Here is a 16,664-nt window from a genome sequence, read left to right as displayed (position 1 = left end):
CATGTATTGATATGTTAAGGTGGAGGGTATCGAATAAAAAAAGAATATATTAACTCTTGGGAGAGTCTGGGCATTTTTTGTGTGAAAGAAGTGAAAGATTCAGCCCTCCTCTACGCCATATAAAATGTACAAACACTTTTCTTTGAGTGTCATATTTTCACCCCAATGCTGTCACAGTTGAATTTTACTGTATTGTCATTGCAGAACACCAGAATTTCTTCGGCATGGACGACCGCCTCGGCCCAGTGGCCATCAGTTTCCGTCGAGAGGAGAAAGACGGATCCAGCGGAGCTCAGTACAATTACAGAATCATCTTTCGCACCACAGAGGTAAACCGGCGCTTTCCATCCTCAAAGCTCTCCTCAATTTCAGTGCATGTGAAATTGGTTTGCCTGGATGTGATGACTGTGAATCGTCTCCGCAGATGAAGACACTGCGAGGTTCCATCTTGGAGGAGTCCGTGCCTTCTGCCGCTCGTCACACAACCCCTCGAGGCTTGTCTCCCAAGAGGCTGCTGGAGTTCATCATGCCCGAACTCAACCTGCAATGCCTTCGCTTGGCTTCAAACTCCCCCAAGGTCAGGGACACCCTGCTGAAGCTGGACGAACAGGGGGTAAGTAAAGCGACTTCTGCTGACACCAAAGACTGTCAGACAGAAAGCTTTTCAGGACATGGGGTAGCGGCCAATAGCAGCAGAGAGACATTTTTAAAAGTCAGAAACAAACAATGTTTCTTTTTCTTTTGTGATATCACATTTACAGGCTGAAATTAGTTCAGTTCAATCACATTTTTAATAGTTAATATCTCCGTAATCTCTTCAATAAATAAAGTAAAGTTATTTCTTAATTAAAGTAGAAAGGTCCATTACAATAACAATTGTTTGTCATATGTTTTTGGAGCCCAAAGTGTCCTCCATTTGCTTCCAAACAGAATAAAAGGAATAAGTTGAGGCAAAGCAAATCTTCAAAGTTGAGAAAAAGTGACCAAAATGCTCTTAGATCATTTTCTGCTGATCGCTTTAACATTCAAGCTCTATCACATTCATTTCTATGCTGACCATTTAAACCCACACACACACCAACTTTTAAAGTAAGCTTTTTCTGAAAAGGAATGAGCAACTTTGACAAATTAAACTCTCTGTTAGACTGTTTTAATGGTGTTATGTGTGCTGTGCAGGTGTAAAACATTTTACAGCATAAAGTATCTCAGACAAGCTTTTCAGCTGTGAAGTAAGATGTCAAATCAGGATGCTGCATTAAGTGAAAGTTCATGCCAGGATATTTATAAACCCTGTGCTTCTCTGTCTTCTAATCTAGCTGAATTTCCAGCGAAAGGTTGGCGTGATGTACTGCCGGGCCGGGCAGAGCTCCGAGGAAGACATGTACAACAACGAGAGCTCGGGCCCGGCGTTTGAAGAGTTCCTCGATCTGCTCGGGGAGCGTGTGCGGCTGAAGGGCTGGGAGAAGTACAGAGCCCAGCTGGACAACAAGAGTGAGCTGGAAAAATACACACCACGCCGGCATCTATTGGCTGTATCTCACCTTGTCGCAGGACCATTATCCGAAGGGCATCAGTGCACCACTGAAAGCCGAAGATAACTCCTATCTAGCCGCATGAAATCTGAGTAATGCCTGCAAAACAGCATAGTCACTGCTGATTATCTCAGAGCTGTTTTCCCCTCAGTGAGCGGCAGAGAACAGCAAATGAGACAGATTTCACCCCGACTGTGTCAATTTGAGTCTACTCTTTCTTTCGAAATCCCTATCGGTCTTTCTCCTTGCGTGATTTGTGTTTCTGTGTCTTTTGCTTGTGTAGTGGACTCAACTGGGACACACTCGCTCTACACGCGCTACCAGGACTATGAGATTATGTTTCACGTGTCTACTATGCTGCCCTACACAGCCAACAACACGCAACAGGTAAAAAAAACACCCGTTTATATATATATATATATATATATATATATATATATATATTTTGGACCCCAACCGGGAAGCAGGTCTAGTGGAGTGGCCATCAAGATTTGATATATGATTCGCTCCTTCTGTCATTTGTGTTGCAGAACCATTTTTCCAAACCACGTTTTCATTGCTATTCGTAAAATACAATGGCATCAGTCTTGGTTCAGCCTTCATTACCCGTCTCTGTTCAGACTTCATGCTTTTATAAACGCTTTAGAAAAAGCTTCTGTACTCTGCAACAAGCATGACATAAAAATCCTGCCCCCCAGTGTCCACTCCCACCACGGAGGTAATGATAGTCGCCTCTCAGGCAGGCTTCCTGTTCAGCAGACTGCCAGCTCTTCATATGAAGCTGTTTTCTGTCTCTGACAAAGAGACTGGACATTGAGGTGGATTAAAAGTTTAAATTGAACAAAACATGAACGTGACAAAGACCGTAGATGCTGTCCGTTTGTTGGCAGCAACAGTTTGAGATGTATTTATGTATTCATTAAGCAGTTTTTAAAATTGAGCTTCAGTTCTAGTTTTTATTTTAATTGGATCAGAATGTTTCTGTCATAAAAAACATTTACTTCAAGTTGAAGTTACAAAATGTGTCAAATTAGCATTGAGTTGTGCTAAGAACAATAGCAACATCATGGACACACAAGCTTACTTCAGAGAACATTTCGGGTTGCTTATTTTATTATTCATTTTTTGTTTTACTTAGCCTTTAGTTTAATTAACAGCATTTGTTTTTCTAACTTTGTTTATTCTGATGCACATTATTTGTTGCCTTTAAAACTACTCCACCTGAGGGTCTGAAAATCAAAGCAGATACACATAATCAACAAATGTGTACGCTTGTGTATACTACATAATAATATATAAAACATGGCAAACTGAGTTGTGGTTCATTCTTAGTTGACGAAAAGGACGTGTGCCTGGGTCTCTATTAAATCTTCTGTTTTGCCTCTCCAGTTGCTCAGGAAGCGGCACATCGGTAACGACATTGTAACGATCGTGTTCCAGGAGCCCGGCGCCCAACCCTTCACGCCAAAGGCCATCCGCTCCCATTTCCAACATGTCTTCATCATCATTCAGGTCCATGAGCCCTGCACCGACAACACCTATTACAGGTCTGAGCATACCTCTTGCACTATGTTGTAAATATGTACATCTCTTTTCACCCCCCGAAAAGAAGGTTCCTTCTTTTACAGGTTGAGACAATAAACTCATGATCAGCCACTGGGTTTTATGTGTCATAGGAAGTAGTGAGTTCTAGGCCTTAAGGAAAATACAAAAAAAAAAAAATTGATCACAGACAATTTTACTGACCAGGTAAAGATTGGTGTTCAATATTACACAAGTATCTAGTACATCTTAGTAGTTATGGGCCATCTCAGGAGGAAACCCAAATCTGTGCTCCACAGAAGCAGGTTCAGTGTCAATGTTTGTTATTCTGGAGAGCACCGGTCCACAGTCAAGCTCTGAAAAACAAGACGTAGATTGAATGCTTCTTCTGCACTCTCTCTTACTCCAGCATTCCTGTTTTTCTCTCTCCCTCTCAGGGTGGCTGTGACGCGCTCTAAAGACATGCCATTATTTGGCCCACTCTTCCCTAAGGGCGCTCGATTCCCTAGCTCTCTTGCCTTCAGAGACTTTCTCCTGGCGAAGGCCGTGAATGCTGAAAACGCCGCTGAGAAGTCGGAGAAGTTCCGCTCCATGGCCACCCGCACACGGCAGGAGTACCTGAAGGACCTGGCTGAAAACTATGTGACCACCACACCGATTGATTCCTCCACCAAGTTCCCCCTACTCTCTCTAGGCGGCAAGCGCAAAGACAAGCTGAAGGGCGCCAAAGGGGCCGAGTTGCACAGTGCGGGGGCGCTGGTGTGGGCTGTGATGGTCAACGGTGGAGATGATGGAGAGTCTGGAGAACTCAGGCTCCCCTGTCTGCTCGGGGTGTCTGCTGAGTCGGTGGTGCTCATTGAGAGGTGCACGCGCAGGGTGGTGTTCAACTGCTCCTGTCGAGATGTCATCGGCTGGAAGGCAGTGACAGAGACTAAGGAGGGGGGGCCCTGCTTGGATATCTTCTACGAGCGCGGGGAGTCTGTGTCAATCAGCGTGATGGAGAGCCAGGCGGAGGATATACGAGAAGTGGTGCAGAGGCTAGAGGTGGGCGGGCTGTGTTCGGATTTTACATTTGGCAGTGGGCGGTTTGTGTCTTTCTGATTCATTCATCTTCTTCTGCTCGTCTGCAGCTGGTGACGCGGGGCTGCGAGGCTCTTGAGGTCACGCCTTTGAGGGACGGCGTCGGACAGCCCGGCTTCCTGATGAATGAGGAGGGCTTTGTGACGGAGCTGCAGCGGTTCTGTTACGCTGAGAGCGGAGGCCTGCAGCTGTGGGCCCGCGTGGTGCGACTGTGCGGCCACTCTCTGGTTCACTTGAGCCCCGAGGAGAGGACCAGGCTGCTCCGCACCGCGCACAAGATCCACATCACGGTCATCCCACCTGACGAGAACGGCAAGCCACGCAGGTGGGTGAAGCTGCAGATATGAGTAGAAGGAGAGGGAGGAAGAGAAAGGGAACACTAACAAGGGCACTTATGGGTCAACAGACGCAGGGAGAGGCTGGAGAAAGGGCTCATGGGTATAAAGCATGCTCCAGAAAAGTGGATAGTAATCCCAGGGAGGCGGTGAGAAAAAGGTTTGACAGCCAATAAGGAGGAGGGGGTCAGTGGGACACGTCAGTTCAGGAAAACAAGAAAGGGGCCACTCAGAGGTCATGGCTCACTCTGCTGTTGATAACAACCTGCCATCAGTGTCACACCAGCCAGCTAACGGCCAATCAATCCCTCTAATGATCTTTAATCACACTGGCAAAGGGCGTCCCGCTGCTAACAGCAACTTTCCACGCAGCTGAACTCAGTGTTCCCAAAGGGATATATATATATATGAAAGGCAAAAATATTGCTTTTTTTCCATGTCATCTTTGTTATTGGCTTCTAGATTACTTTTATGACTCAGCAGTGGGATGAGATGCTGGCTGAAAAAGAGAGGTGTCAGTTGTGTGAGTGTCTTCTAACTGTGTATGTTGTGGTTTTATGTTCTGCAGAAGTTTCTCCGAGCTGTACCAGAAAGCCATCAAGGACGCGGAGTGTAAACCTGGCGAGGATCAGTCTGGAGAGGCTTGGGTACTGGACGACAGGGAAGAAGAGGAGGAGGATGACGAGGAGCAGCAGCAGCAACAGGAGGAGGAGCAGCAGCAGCAGCAGCAGCAGCAAGAGGAGGAGGAGGAGCAGCAGAAGGAGGAGAAAGAGGAGAAAGCAGAGGAAGCAGAAGCAAATGAGGAAAAGCTGAAGGCGAGTGGGGTCAATGAAGCGGACATGACGGAGGTGCAGATCGAGGCCGAACAGGGCGAAGGACAGTTGTGTGATGGAGGGCAAAGTGAGACAAGTCATGGCTCGCTCCTCGCGCCGCACAGCTTACCTTTGTTACGGGCAACTTCTCTGCAAGACCAACCAGCCATTCAGAGCCAGGAGGGCAGTGGCTCGCAGCTCACACGCAGCTGCTCTTTGGAGAGACAGCCGAGCTACAGGGATGCGTGTGACGGGTAAGTGTTACTAAAGATCATGTCGCTGTTCATTCAACCTCTCATCGCCTGAATATGAGTGTTTTGGAGACATTATAGAGAGATATAAATAACAAGACATTCAGCTTTGAGAAATCGTTCTAGTTACATCTCCAAACTGGGAGGCTGTCAGGTGGAAAGCTCTTAAATATCCTCAAACTGAAGCTGACTCATAACAATTTAATCTCGGAGTCATAGTGCGTCACATTTCCTGCAAAGAACAGGGTACGGTGAAAGGACACCACGCAATGGGTCACTGCTTCACTGAACCATGTTAACTTGATGAAAAAGGTTTAATATTATGTTTCACATTGATGTTCCTTTTTCACGTGTGTGCGGTTGGAAAACATTAAAATACATTTTTTATTTTTATTTTAGTTAAGTCAAGTTAAATTAAGAAGTCATGTAAATAACATTAAAAAGCCCACTTGTTTCCATTAAACAATCACTTTTACATTGGTCCGCACTGTATTTCCTCATCCTCCAGAGTACCAAGGTGTCCTTCTCTGACAGTCAAATGAATGTTTGCCAAGTATTCAGCTCCAAGAGAGAGACATACACCTATGTACAAGCAGAAGGATGTGTGTGTGTCTACCAGACACATCTTTGTACGCACGCTGCGTTTCACCCTGAGATCTCCAGAAAGCTACAACAGCTTGAAATTGTGCATGAAAACATATTCATGAGGATAATATTAAACTCTGCTGCTCACCAAAATGAGTTTTGCTTTTCATTGTCGCGCAAAGCAGATCTGACTCATTTGACCGAAACGCATCAGATATGATATTTTTGAGAGATGATTTTGTGAGTGCGGGATAGCAAACATCAATCAGGCGTTAATCTGAGCCGTCCTGGAGATTGCTTGTCGAAGTGCTCTAGTTTCTGTTTTTTTGACCTCTTGATCGGATAATAAAAAAATGTCACAAGGCATCAACAACAGATTGGCTTTGTGTCCCCCCCCCACTCCACCACCACCACCACCATCACATTTCTCCCTCTCATTCTGGACAGGCACGTGTACGACAACGTGGGGCTGAAGGGGGAACGCCACCTCTATGAAAACGTAGGCCAGCTGAGGGACGCCACACCTGATCTGATCCTGGCTGTCAGACCCAAGGTTCCCCTGGAGGACGAGCAGGTGACAGACTGAGACGAGAGGACATCTGAGTGGTTTCTCTGCCCAGCAGTCCATCCGCTCTGACAGTATTGTTTCCCCTCTATCTCTATCTCTTATGTCTTCAGTTCATGGCCGCTGAGTTGGGTGATGACAAAGCCTCAGTGAGTGACTCGTCTTCCCGGTTGTCATGTTTAGACCGAGCTGAAAGAAATTCCCGAGCCCTAAGTCTTCACAACTCCATCACCAAGAGTAAGTACTTCCCTATTGCTGCTGATTTGATGTGTATATACAGTATAAATATGTGTATATGTGTAGTAATGTTATATTCCGAATGTATTTCTATTTTTATAATACTGTAAATATTAAAATGGCAGCATGTCAAATAAAAAATGTAACGTGTGTGAATTAATTACAAGACAAAGAAGACAAAGAGATAATATGACCCTGATCGTGGACTTAAAACAAAGCTCCATTCTCAGACACAACAACTGACATGACTGCTCAAATGATGCCAAAATGGAACAATTACACATGTTTGCAAATCATCTCTGCCCGATTTAAGCCTCAAAGTCCTTTTTCCTGGATTTTTTTCTGCCTTAAACCCCTCTCTTCATTATCCTCCCTCTGCTCCCCACTGCATCTCTTTTGTCCCTCCTCTTTCATCCATGCTGCCCCCTATCCCGCTAATCTAATATCGCTCCTGCTCCGCTGCCACCCCCTGCCATGGCTGGGATAAAAGGGGGACAGATGGGTAGTGGGAGGGGTGGAGTTTTAGACAGCCCTAAATCAAGGAGCCCCTCTTACACCATCTGCTCTGCCTCCACTGAGACTATGAGACTCATCATTTATCCGCCATAAGAGCACACTTGCTCATCCTCTCATCTGATTCTTCTGATTTTTGCGGGGGCGGCCTCTGAAGACTCTGATTGTTTCACATCACGAGTCTGTTCAAGTGAATGACAACTTTTAAACCAAAGATGAAATTCCATAAACTAATAGACCTTACAAAATTAACTATTTTAGCATCTTAAATGTCTTTTTATTGTCAACATTTTTTTAGAAATGAAATCTGAATGTAATAATTCACCTAAATGCTGTTGTTCAAATTATATACAGGTCATTGTCATGTATTTTAGTATGCCGCCAGGAATTCAATCTTAACTAATGTCAAAAGATCTTAAAAAAGTCAGAAACATCATTCAGTGAAACCGGCAGGCACACTAGATTCAGTACATCATAGCATTTCCTCCCTGTGCCTCTAGTGTGGAGTCTACACTCTGAATCTTCCCAGCATTAACACAGCAGCGCCCCCCGGTGGTGGCTTGTTGTTACTGTAGAGCGGCTTTCTCAGAAGTCTGCAGTTTCACTGTTCTGCTGTTCTTCAGTCCTGTAAAGAGAGTTAACTCTTAACCTCTTTCCCTCAGTTCTCTCAGAGACGACAGAGTCCACTGAGGAGGAGTGGCAGTCCATCGCTGACTTGGCCACGGCCTGCCGCAGTATCCTGGAGGCTTTGTCACGAGAAGGTGCGCAACTATTGACTTATGCACACCTCAACTACTGTAGTTGTAAAACACGATAACGGCTGTACGGTTAGCACCATCTCCAATACCAACAGGACAAGTTATGTTTTCAATCCTGACATTCAAGTTAGACTCTGAATATGTGTATAAATGTAACCGTAATGTTTGCCCTCTGAAGCACTGGCAAATACATTTCCAAACACTCCTGGCTGAATAGGTTTGGTCTGGGGCTGTTTAACTAATGGTTTGGGGCCCTTTGATACAGCATGCAAGGATCTTTTAGACAACAGTTTGCTTTTGGCTTTGTGGTTAATGACTATGAAACGGTCCTTACGCGATTCAACCTGACAACGCACCTGTGCACAGAGTGAGGTCCATATGGAAATGTGTTTCTGAGTTTGGTGTGTACGTGCTGGACTGGCCCACTTTTGGGATGAACTAAAAAGACAAAGGCCTTATCGCCTGGTTCCAAGATCTTGTAGAAAGTCTTCTCAGCGTGTTGGTTTTTGGAGTGAGATGCGCAATAGATCTGCACTCTATATGAAGATAAGTCTATGGTTGACAGTATGATCTATACCCAAAAAAAAGTGAACATCTCCCGTATTTGGCTGCCTGATCTTTTCATTATGATTTGTATGGTTATATTACATTCTAACCATGTGGATAATGTTCATTACCACAGACCATAAAGCCGGAGACCCCTCCCAAGCTGACCAGACTGACGGCAAGCTGAGAGACTTCAAGGAGAGGTGGGTTGCTATACAGTGCACACAGGGTGAAGCAGACAATTTAATGTCTCTGTAGTCACTGTCTTGGTTTTCAGGGTCATTGCACACATCCCGTTTTTACCGGCTCGACTTCTTTATTCTCTCTCAATTATTTAGACTTTTAACGGCAACCTCCATCTGTTTGAGGCACTGCGATGGTTTCGCTCCCCCATAAAGAGAGCTCTCTTGCTGACTCAGTGAAGCAGTTATGCGCATGCAGACACAGATGCACACACACAGCTTGTCTGACTCACTGGCATTGTCATCTTTCTGTAAAACTCCCACTCTGATCCATTTTAATTTTTTTTTTCACCTTATTTTAGTCCTACATGCTGTGTGAACATACAAAGTACAGGAAATGTGTCAATAAAGAATGAAAAACACCATTGTGAAGCTTTTCTTCAAAGGAAATCTTTACAGACGTCCACACATACTGTGAAGGTCAGTATTGATGACTATTTTACCTTTAATGTGGCTCCAACAAGCAGGTAAAATGTTTTTAGAAGACACTATCACATAAATAATCATATTACCTCTGATTAACATCTCTTTGTGACCCTTAACTTGCAAATTGCAACAATTATCACATCATGTAGAATAGTATATATATATATATATATATATATATATATATATATATATATATATATATATATATATATATATATATATATATATTCTCATCATTATTATGCTGTTCACGTCACCAGAAGCAATTGTTATATATAACTGCAATCAGACGAAATGCATCATGGGATGACTTCTCTCACTGAAATTAGGTCTACTTGTCAACCTAGCAATTACTGCCAAATGATCTCTAAGTATTTCAGGTTCAATGGCAGCAGGGACGGCGTCTCATACTCGGTGGCTGCCGCAGTGAAAGTCAGAACTAATCAAGCAAAGTGAAAAGTTCACTTGCTAAATGAGAGAGAACTTTTTTTTTTACAAAAGTATTACAAGAAAGACCTTTCTATAAAATACACCAGTGAATACATTCATTTTGTTCATCTGTCACTTCATTTTGACTTTCTCTGATAACAAATAATGTAATTGATTGTCGCTGCCTCTCTTTGTTGCAGTGACTCTCCAGGCCACCTCGAAGAGAAGGTGTCGCAGCTGGAGTCCATGCTGAAGAGGCTGCAGGATGACCTGCAAAAGGTGCTTTGACTTTCATGAACGTTTTTCTCTGTTATTACATTTTCCGTGAGCTCCATGGGAGAGTCAGCAGGTAGGAAAACGTATTTGTTCGTATTTGTTCAGCTTCTGTCTCTGGTGTGAGATTATTTGTAACAGCCCTTTATTTAATTTCCTTTTCAATACCAGCTGGCTCACTGTGGCTGCATTGAATACAAAAACACTCAAAAAGCATTCATGTACTCCTAATGTTGTATACCGCAACATTTCAGATTTGTAAATCCCCCGATACCATAATTACAAAAATGTAAAAATGTATATCAGATAACTCCTGTTATCAATATGTTCTTGTACATTTTTTGCTAATGCATGTATGTAGATGTCAAAGTATACTGAATGTGATGACCTCGTTATTATTAATCTCGACCTCAGAAACAGCCGCTTGACAAAAAACTATTCTCAACACAAAGTCCACTTATGTTTCCGGAGCTTTCAGCCACATCGTATGGCCTTCCTCTGCAAATGGAGTCAGTGGACCTTGTGTTGAGAATCTTTGGTCAACAAAGAATGTGTCTGTGTGTGTAAATATATTACATAAATATACCATTTAGTCTATGTACTCTCAAGACTAATGATAAAATACCATGTAGTGCTTAAACAATAACTAATAATAATTATATTAACAGATAATTAAACTGATTCATATAACTGATTCATTGTCTGTCATATATGAAGCAAAAATGAAATATTCTTGGTTGCAGCTTATAAAATGTGAAAGTTGCCTGCTTTTATCTATTTTATAGAAACATTACGGAGACTATATTTGGGTTTTGAACTGTTGGTCAGACAAACGGACAATTTAAAGCTGTGCGCTTGGGCTCTGGGCATTTCTCACTGTTTGTTTCAATTATTTTTTCAATAATTGTCAGATCATTCAATCATGAAAATAATCATTGATTGCAGCCATTTTTCACCAATTCTAGGTGATTAGTTGGTTACTCAGTCTGACCAGCAGGCCTCAAAGCACTGAGATTTCCTGTCAATCAGTTCAGTGGATTGTTTCTATTTCCCCACTGCAGCGTGATGTGCTTCTCTACACTGCTTGTGTTGTTTTTTTTAAGCTCTGTGTTTATGTGTGCCCACTAGTTTCCTTAAAGCCACCGCTGTACCTGTCGCTCCCCTCCCGTTCCTGCCACAGCGATCTGAGCGACGGCTTTTGTTTTGTTGTGTGCCGATGTCTTTCAGGAGAAGGAGGACAAGGCGGTGCTGCAGGCGGAGGTGCAGAGCCTCCGGCAGAACAACCAGCGGCTGCAGGAGGAGTCGCAGAGCACAGTGGCTCGCCTCATCAAAGTCACCGAGCTGCTGTGCAACGTCAACAAGCCCTGTTAGCTTCACCCCTGGGGCCACAAACACACAAATCAGCCCGAAAGATGCAACTCGTACAACGCGCTTGTACGCTCAGTAGACAGATTTTGTTCGTGTATATTCGCAAAGGCAGACACACACAAGCATCCCGTTCCAATCTGTGTGTAACCGCGGTCTCAATCCTGAATCCTGGACATGCCTTTTATTGAGGGAGTATGCAAATCAACCCTTGAAAAAGACAGAAACGACATTTCCAACATCCCATGACCTTCATAGACTGAACCATGTGCAGCTCTTAGGCTGCTGCGTTGGTGTGCAATGCCAGAGTGCTCCTCTTGGTGTATATGATACAGTATGTGCGTGGATGTGTGCCGCATGTGTGCGTGCGTGCGTGTGTGTCTGTATGTGTGCATCTCTTACTGTACCTTGCTTTGAATACTTGACAAGCTGGGCTGAATAGCACTTGCATAAAAAGTGGCAATTAAGAGAGACACTGTATAGCATGTTTGGTGGTGTCTTATCTGAAATGACCAAAAGTGTGTGTATATATATATATATATATATATATATATATATATATATATATATATATATATATATATATATATATATATATATATATATATATATATATACTGTATCACCAATAATATATGTGAACAGCAGTATTGCTATCCTCTCTGCCAGACGTGTAGTTGCAATGAGTGTGGTTTTGCCCGGCGCTGATGGTATGGAAGACCTTGAAACAAAACACGACAAGAAAAAAAGGGAACATGACAATGACGAGCCTGTAGGCAGCCTTCTACTTCAAAAGATGTAATGATGCCAACTGACTGGCCTCGGAGCAAGGCCTGTTATGTAAGGACATGAATCTCTAACCCCGCTTCACTGCTCAGTAGTACTGTATTTAAGAAACTGGAGTTTTTAGGGAGACATGATTTTTAAAAACCCATACACATAAAAAGGATGTAACCTGGAAATGTCATTTTTTTAAAAAGGAGCTGCGCATGCTTGTTCCTCCTGGAAGTATGTTCAAAACAGTATAAAAGGGATACTGACGAGGGTTTTTCCTGGAAACGTGGACAATGCCAGGAACAGAACTGCTTCAGCTTCCTTCCATGATTGCCTGTAGCTGTCTTCTTCTAGCCTCTCTATTGTAGCAGCCATACTGTAGAAGATCTCCTACTGGCCTGAACCACAAAATGCCAAAAGGCAGCTTTTTCTTTCAGCTGGCAAAATAGCTTTAGGTGTCAGAATAAAACACCTTGAACTGATAGTAAAATACAGGATATTGTATTTGAATATGTTTTTGTGTTTGGCGGATGTCTACAGTGACTATTTTGGGTAATTGTTTAGTATGGCTTGTGAGTGGTAGCGGTATGGACACTTGGTGAAATCTTACCATTCCACCCTGGTGTGTGTTTGTATGTGTCTCTGTGTTGTTATTGCACTTTTCTTTTTGTAAAATCAGCACTGAACAGGGCACATAGTGTACCTTATTTAGCCCAGGTTACGTCTTGCTCAACATAAGAAGGTGGATAAGCTCTCGTCCCCCCCCCCCACGCCCCCGGCCCCCACTCGCCTCCCCGACACCACCTTTACCTCACCTTTCTGTGTCCACTGCTGTTGGCGCCAATAACAGTAACGTGTGTTCAGAGGAGACGGACTGCTTCTCCTCAGTGCCAATGAAAAAGCGCGGGCAGCTTTCCCGAATCCTACTGAAAACATACAGGACTGGCCACAAACTAATCTCCCACTATGAACCATACTCTGACAAAAAGGGATGCCAAACGTTCGTCAGTCACTCCGACTCTCTTGTTTCTTGTACAAACTTCCTCTTGTAATTTTATTTTAGAGTCACTGTGAATACCTGGTACCAGCATATTAAGATACAATATATACAGATTAAATTATGAATCTAAACTTTATCAGTATGTGAAGATACTGTATGTACAGCTGAACCGTTCCATGTTACTTAGTGCATTGGGTTGTGTATGCCCTCCTTTTTGCAGGATGATTATGCAGAGAAGTGTTAATCATGACCATGCAGGCGTCCTGTTTCATCTCCTGTACATGCTGAAGCCTCGTGACTGAACAGGGAGGTATGAGAAGACCTGTTTTACTGTGTCTTGTATAGTTATTTAGATTGTAGGAGGTTGGTCAAGCATGAGAATGTGCCAAGCAACTTCCAAGCCCCCCTCTGTTTGTGTGTATGTATAAAAATGTAACTTATTAATCATGCAAATGTGGATTTTCTTGTAGCTGTTTTAACTGGAGGGAAGTCTTGAGGAAAAAATGTGAAATGGGGCAGAAAGGAAAGGTGGGCTTGGTTATACATTTTAAGTTTATTTTGTAGAAAACCGCCAACCATGATATGACATGACAAAATACTATCTGCTAAATGTGACAATGGTTCTTATTATTATTCTAATGTTGAGCTATTTCAGCTCTAGCTCTTGAATATAATAAGGTCTTAAAACACCATTAGGTACGCCTTAATGAGTGAAACTCTTCTTTTGGAATGGATGTTCAAACTGGTCATACTGGTGTTATCTGAAGGCTTATTCCTCTGACTTTGTGCCTACCAGAAAATGTAATGTATGCTTACCCCGCTTAGTGACCTCATTTCGTTGTCTTTGGTTTCACTTACTGAGGATTTTTTTGTGGCAGATGAAGGATTTCCTAAGATACCGTCACAACATCTGGTCTTTCATCCGCTGTGCGAGGAAAAGTCAAGTAACAACTGATCCGAAAGAACAGATGATGATAATAATAATAGATGTGTATTGCTGGTCTAAAGAATTGCTGAGACTCAGTGAGTGCCACTGATGGTTCAAAGAAGCAAACCGACAAATATATGATTTTAAAAAGCAAATTAAAAGGACAAAAGTGCTGAAAATGACCTAATGTTGCATTGAAATCCAGTTTAAGTTGATATGAATGTGTTGAATGGCGTATGCTTCCTCTAAAGGATGATTATTTTGGTATTTAAATAATTTAAAAAATAAATTGTCTCAGAAAAAAAGAAGTATTTGAAAGAATTGTGGCTGACTTGATGCAGATGTTTTATCGACAGTGACTTTAAGATATGTGTGTGTCGTTGCTTTTAAGAATGATCTGGAAGGTGTTTCTGGTTTTGGTTTGTGTGAGATAAACAACTCCAAAAAGAAACCTGCAGTGAGAATTCAGGTTTTTATAAATAGTTTTATTTTCGAACCAACACAGACAGTGGAGAACGATCGCTGTTAAAAACTGTAACTTTAAAGTTAATTGGTTGAATTGGTTCTTGGAAGAAGAAGAAAAAAAGATGTAAATGTAAGAATTCAGCTATAATTTGCTCACATACACCTTTATTTATACTTTTCGATCAACAAAAAAACTATTAAAAGAACAACTTAAGTTAGTATTATTTTGTCCATTTATTTGCATGATTGAAATGCTACCAAGGATAAAGTATTTAGAAATGGTAATATATTATATTATTATATTAATATAAACTCACAAAGGGTATATTAGGAATCTGATGCGGTTAGGATCACGAGATTACTGATGATGACAGAGAGTTAGATCCTCATTTGTCCAGGAGCAGAACCTGAGGATCTCACGTCCGCGACTGATGAACACTGGAGGTGGAGGTGAAACAGAGCTGAAATAACAGCAGCACAGGAAGAAACCGCTTCAGGGTCTGACAGCAACAACATGATTTGTCCGACAGAGGTCATGACCAAAGAGAAAAGAATGTAAAAGTCAGTCAACGAAGAGGGATCAAAGCACAAGAAATATGTATAAAATTCCACGAGGGCAGCAGGCTCCTGACGTCCTAAAACATGAGGCTTCTGCTGTCATTTTCAGTAGTATATAAATATATCCAGTCTAACTGGGCTTTATGCTTGAGGTACTACATAATTAGTTTTTTATTTTAGATCTGCATTTCCACTGAATATTACATCTCCAAAACAATAATCCAGCATTATTATCAAATAGCAATCAAATTGCTGCTATAATAGGAATTTAGAGGAAAAAAAAATTGTCCTGGCACATCTTAGCCTAATACAGCACTCTGCATTTATTCCACATCGTGGCTCTCTACCTGCAGGGTTTCAGTCATACCAGCTGGGTATTTGCAGTAATGTTCCAGGTGTAAATCAATCCCGCAGTTGAAATGAAACCCAGCAGCTCAGAGAAGAAGGATTAAAAAACACTCATCTCTTTACAAACTGCTTCATGTTCCAAATCTGATTTTTGTGTTTGTAGCACGGGACACAATCATAATTGTCTGTAGCTTAACTCATTAGGCAATATCTATCTGCCATTGAAGACATTTTAACAAGACATCCAGTCAATTGAGATTAATCACGGTTGAGAAAAACAATTTAATCTCAACCTTTTGATTTAAATGTAATTGTATTGTCTTTGAGGTTAAACAGTCTCTCAAGATTCTCAAGTGGTGCACTGTATATACAGTACGTGTGTTGATGTAAATGGGTTCAGCCGTATAGAACTGAACATCATCACAACCTTCAACAGATCTGAGATACAGACAGTTTTACTTCCTGTTACCGAGCACGCATAGTGTGTTGCCGAGCTCTGTCCCGAACCCTTCAAAATTTCACCAGAATAGCTGGTAAGTAGCACAGCTTTGTTTGTCGAGATGTTCTCTGTTTAACATCCGACAGGAAACAAAAAAATACTGACAGTGTATAAACAATAGGGCCTCTTCTCTTTAATCTGTTTCACGTTTTGAAATGATCACACAGTATTCACACCATATGCACCAGCTTCTACCAACTCTCAACTGTAATACAATCGATATGCTCATTTAAATACTGCAGTTTTGATTGAGATCTAATAATAAACCATCCTGCATGCAGAGATTTAGAGTATATAGTTTTAAACCAGATTGAACATCCTGGTTGTATGCACATTCCCATCTCCCTGACTGAATACAGCATGAGGTAAGACAAAAACACTTTCCATAGCTCGCTCCATGATCATAATACAGCACGACAACATCATACAAACATTCGCCAGGACTCGGTCCTCTGGAAGGCTTTCCTAAACAACAGCCGCAGAAAAGCGCTTCATCTTCCTTGCACTGACAGCAGGAGGAGAGCTGACGACAACAATGCACCGGCCTATGTCTTTATTTGGGGTTGGAGCGCAGGACGGAGTCTTCACTGGGAGCCGT

The 16,664-nt window shown here is 42.4% G+C and overlaps 1 protein-coding gene across 2 annotated transcripts in view; it reads left to right on the top strand.

The window, feature by feature from the left end:
- The window catches only part of sipa1 (signal-induced proliferation-associated 1), a 28,383-nt gene extending 16,369 nt beyond the window's left edge, over window positions 1-12,014 (top strand). Inside the window, exons 3-16 of one of the 2 annotated variants that reach the window (XM_068600777.1) lie at window positions 205-329; window positions 425-613; window positions 1,317-1,491; window positions 1,816-1,919; window positions 2,922-3,079; window positions 3,512-4,118; window positions 4,205-4,479; window positions 5,058-5,555; window positions 6,585-6,711; window positions 6,816-6,939; window positions 8,115-8,213; window positions 8,893-8,959; window positions 10,057-10,135; window positions 11,357-12,014. In XM_068600777.1, the coding sequence (XP_068456878.1) occupies window positions 205-329; window positions 425-613; window positions 1,317-1,491; window positions 1,816-1,919; window positions 2,922-3,079; window positions 3,512-4,118; window positions 4,205-4,479; window positions 5,058-5,555; window positions 6,585-6,711; window positions 6,816-6,939; window positions 8,115-8,213; window positions 8,893-8,959; window positions 10,057-10,135; window positions 11,357-11,500 (2,771 nt within the window). In that variant the 3' untranslated portion in view covers window positions 11,501-12,014. The other variant, XM_068600778.1, reaches the window with a different exon arrangement.
- Window positions 12,015-16,664: the final 4,650 nt, after the last annotated feature.

The sequence above is a fragment of the Clinocottus analis genome, unplaced genomic scaffold (genome assembly GCF_023055335.1).
Source record: "Clinocottus analis isolate CAN_PGR_092001 unplaced genomic scaffold, fCliAna1.0.p SCAF_5, whole genome shotgun sequence".
Lineage (NCBI taxonomy): Eukaryota > Metazoa > Chordata > Actinopteri > Perciformes > Cottidae > Clinocottus > Clinocottus analis.
Note: the sequence above shows the minus strand (reverse complement) of the source record. Positions and strands in the feature narration are given on the sequence as shown.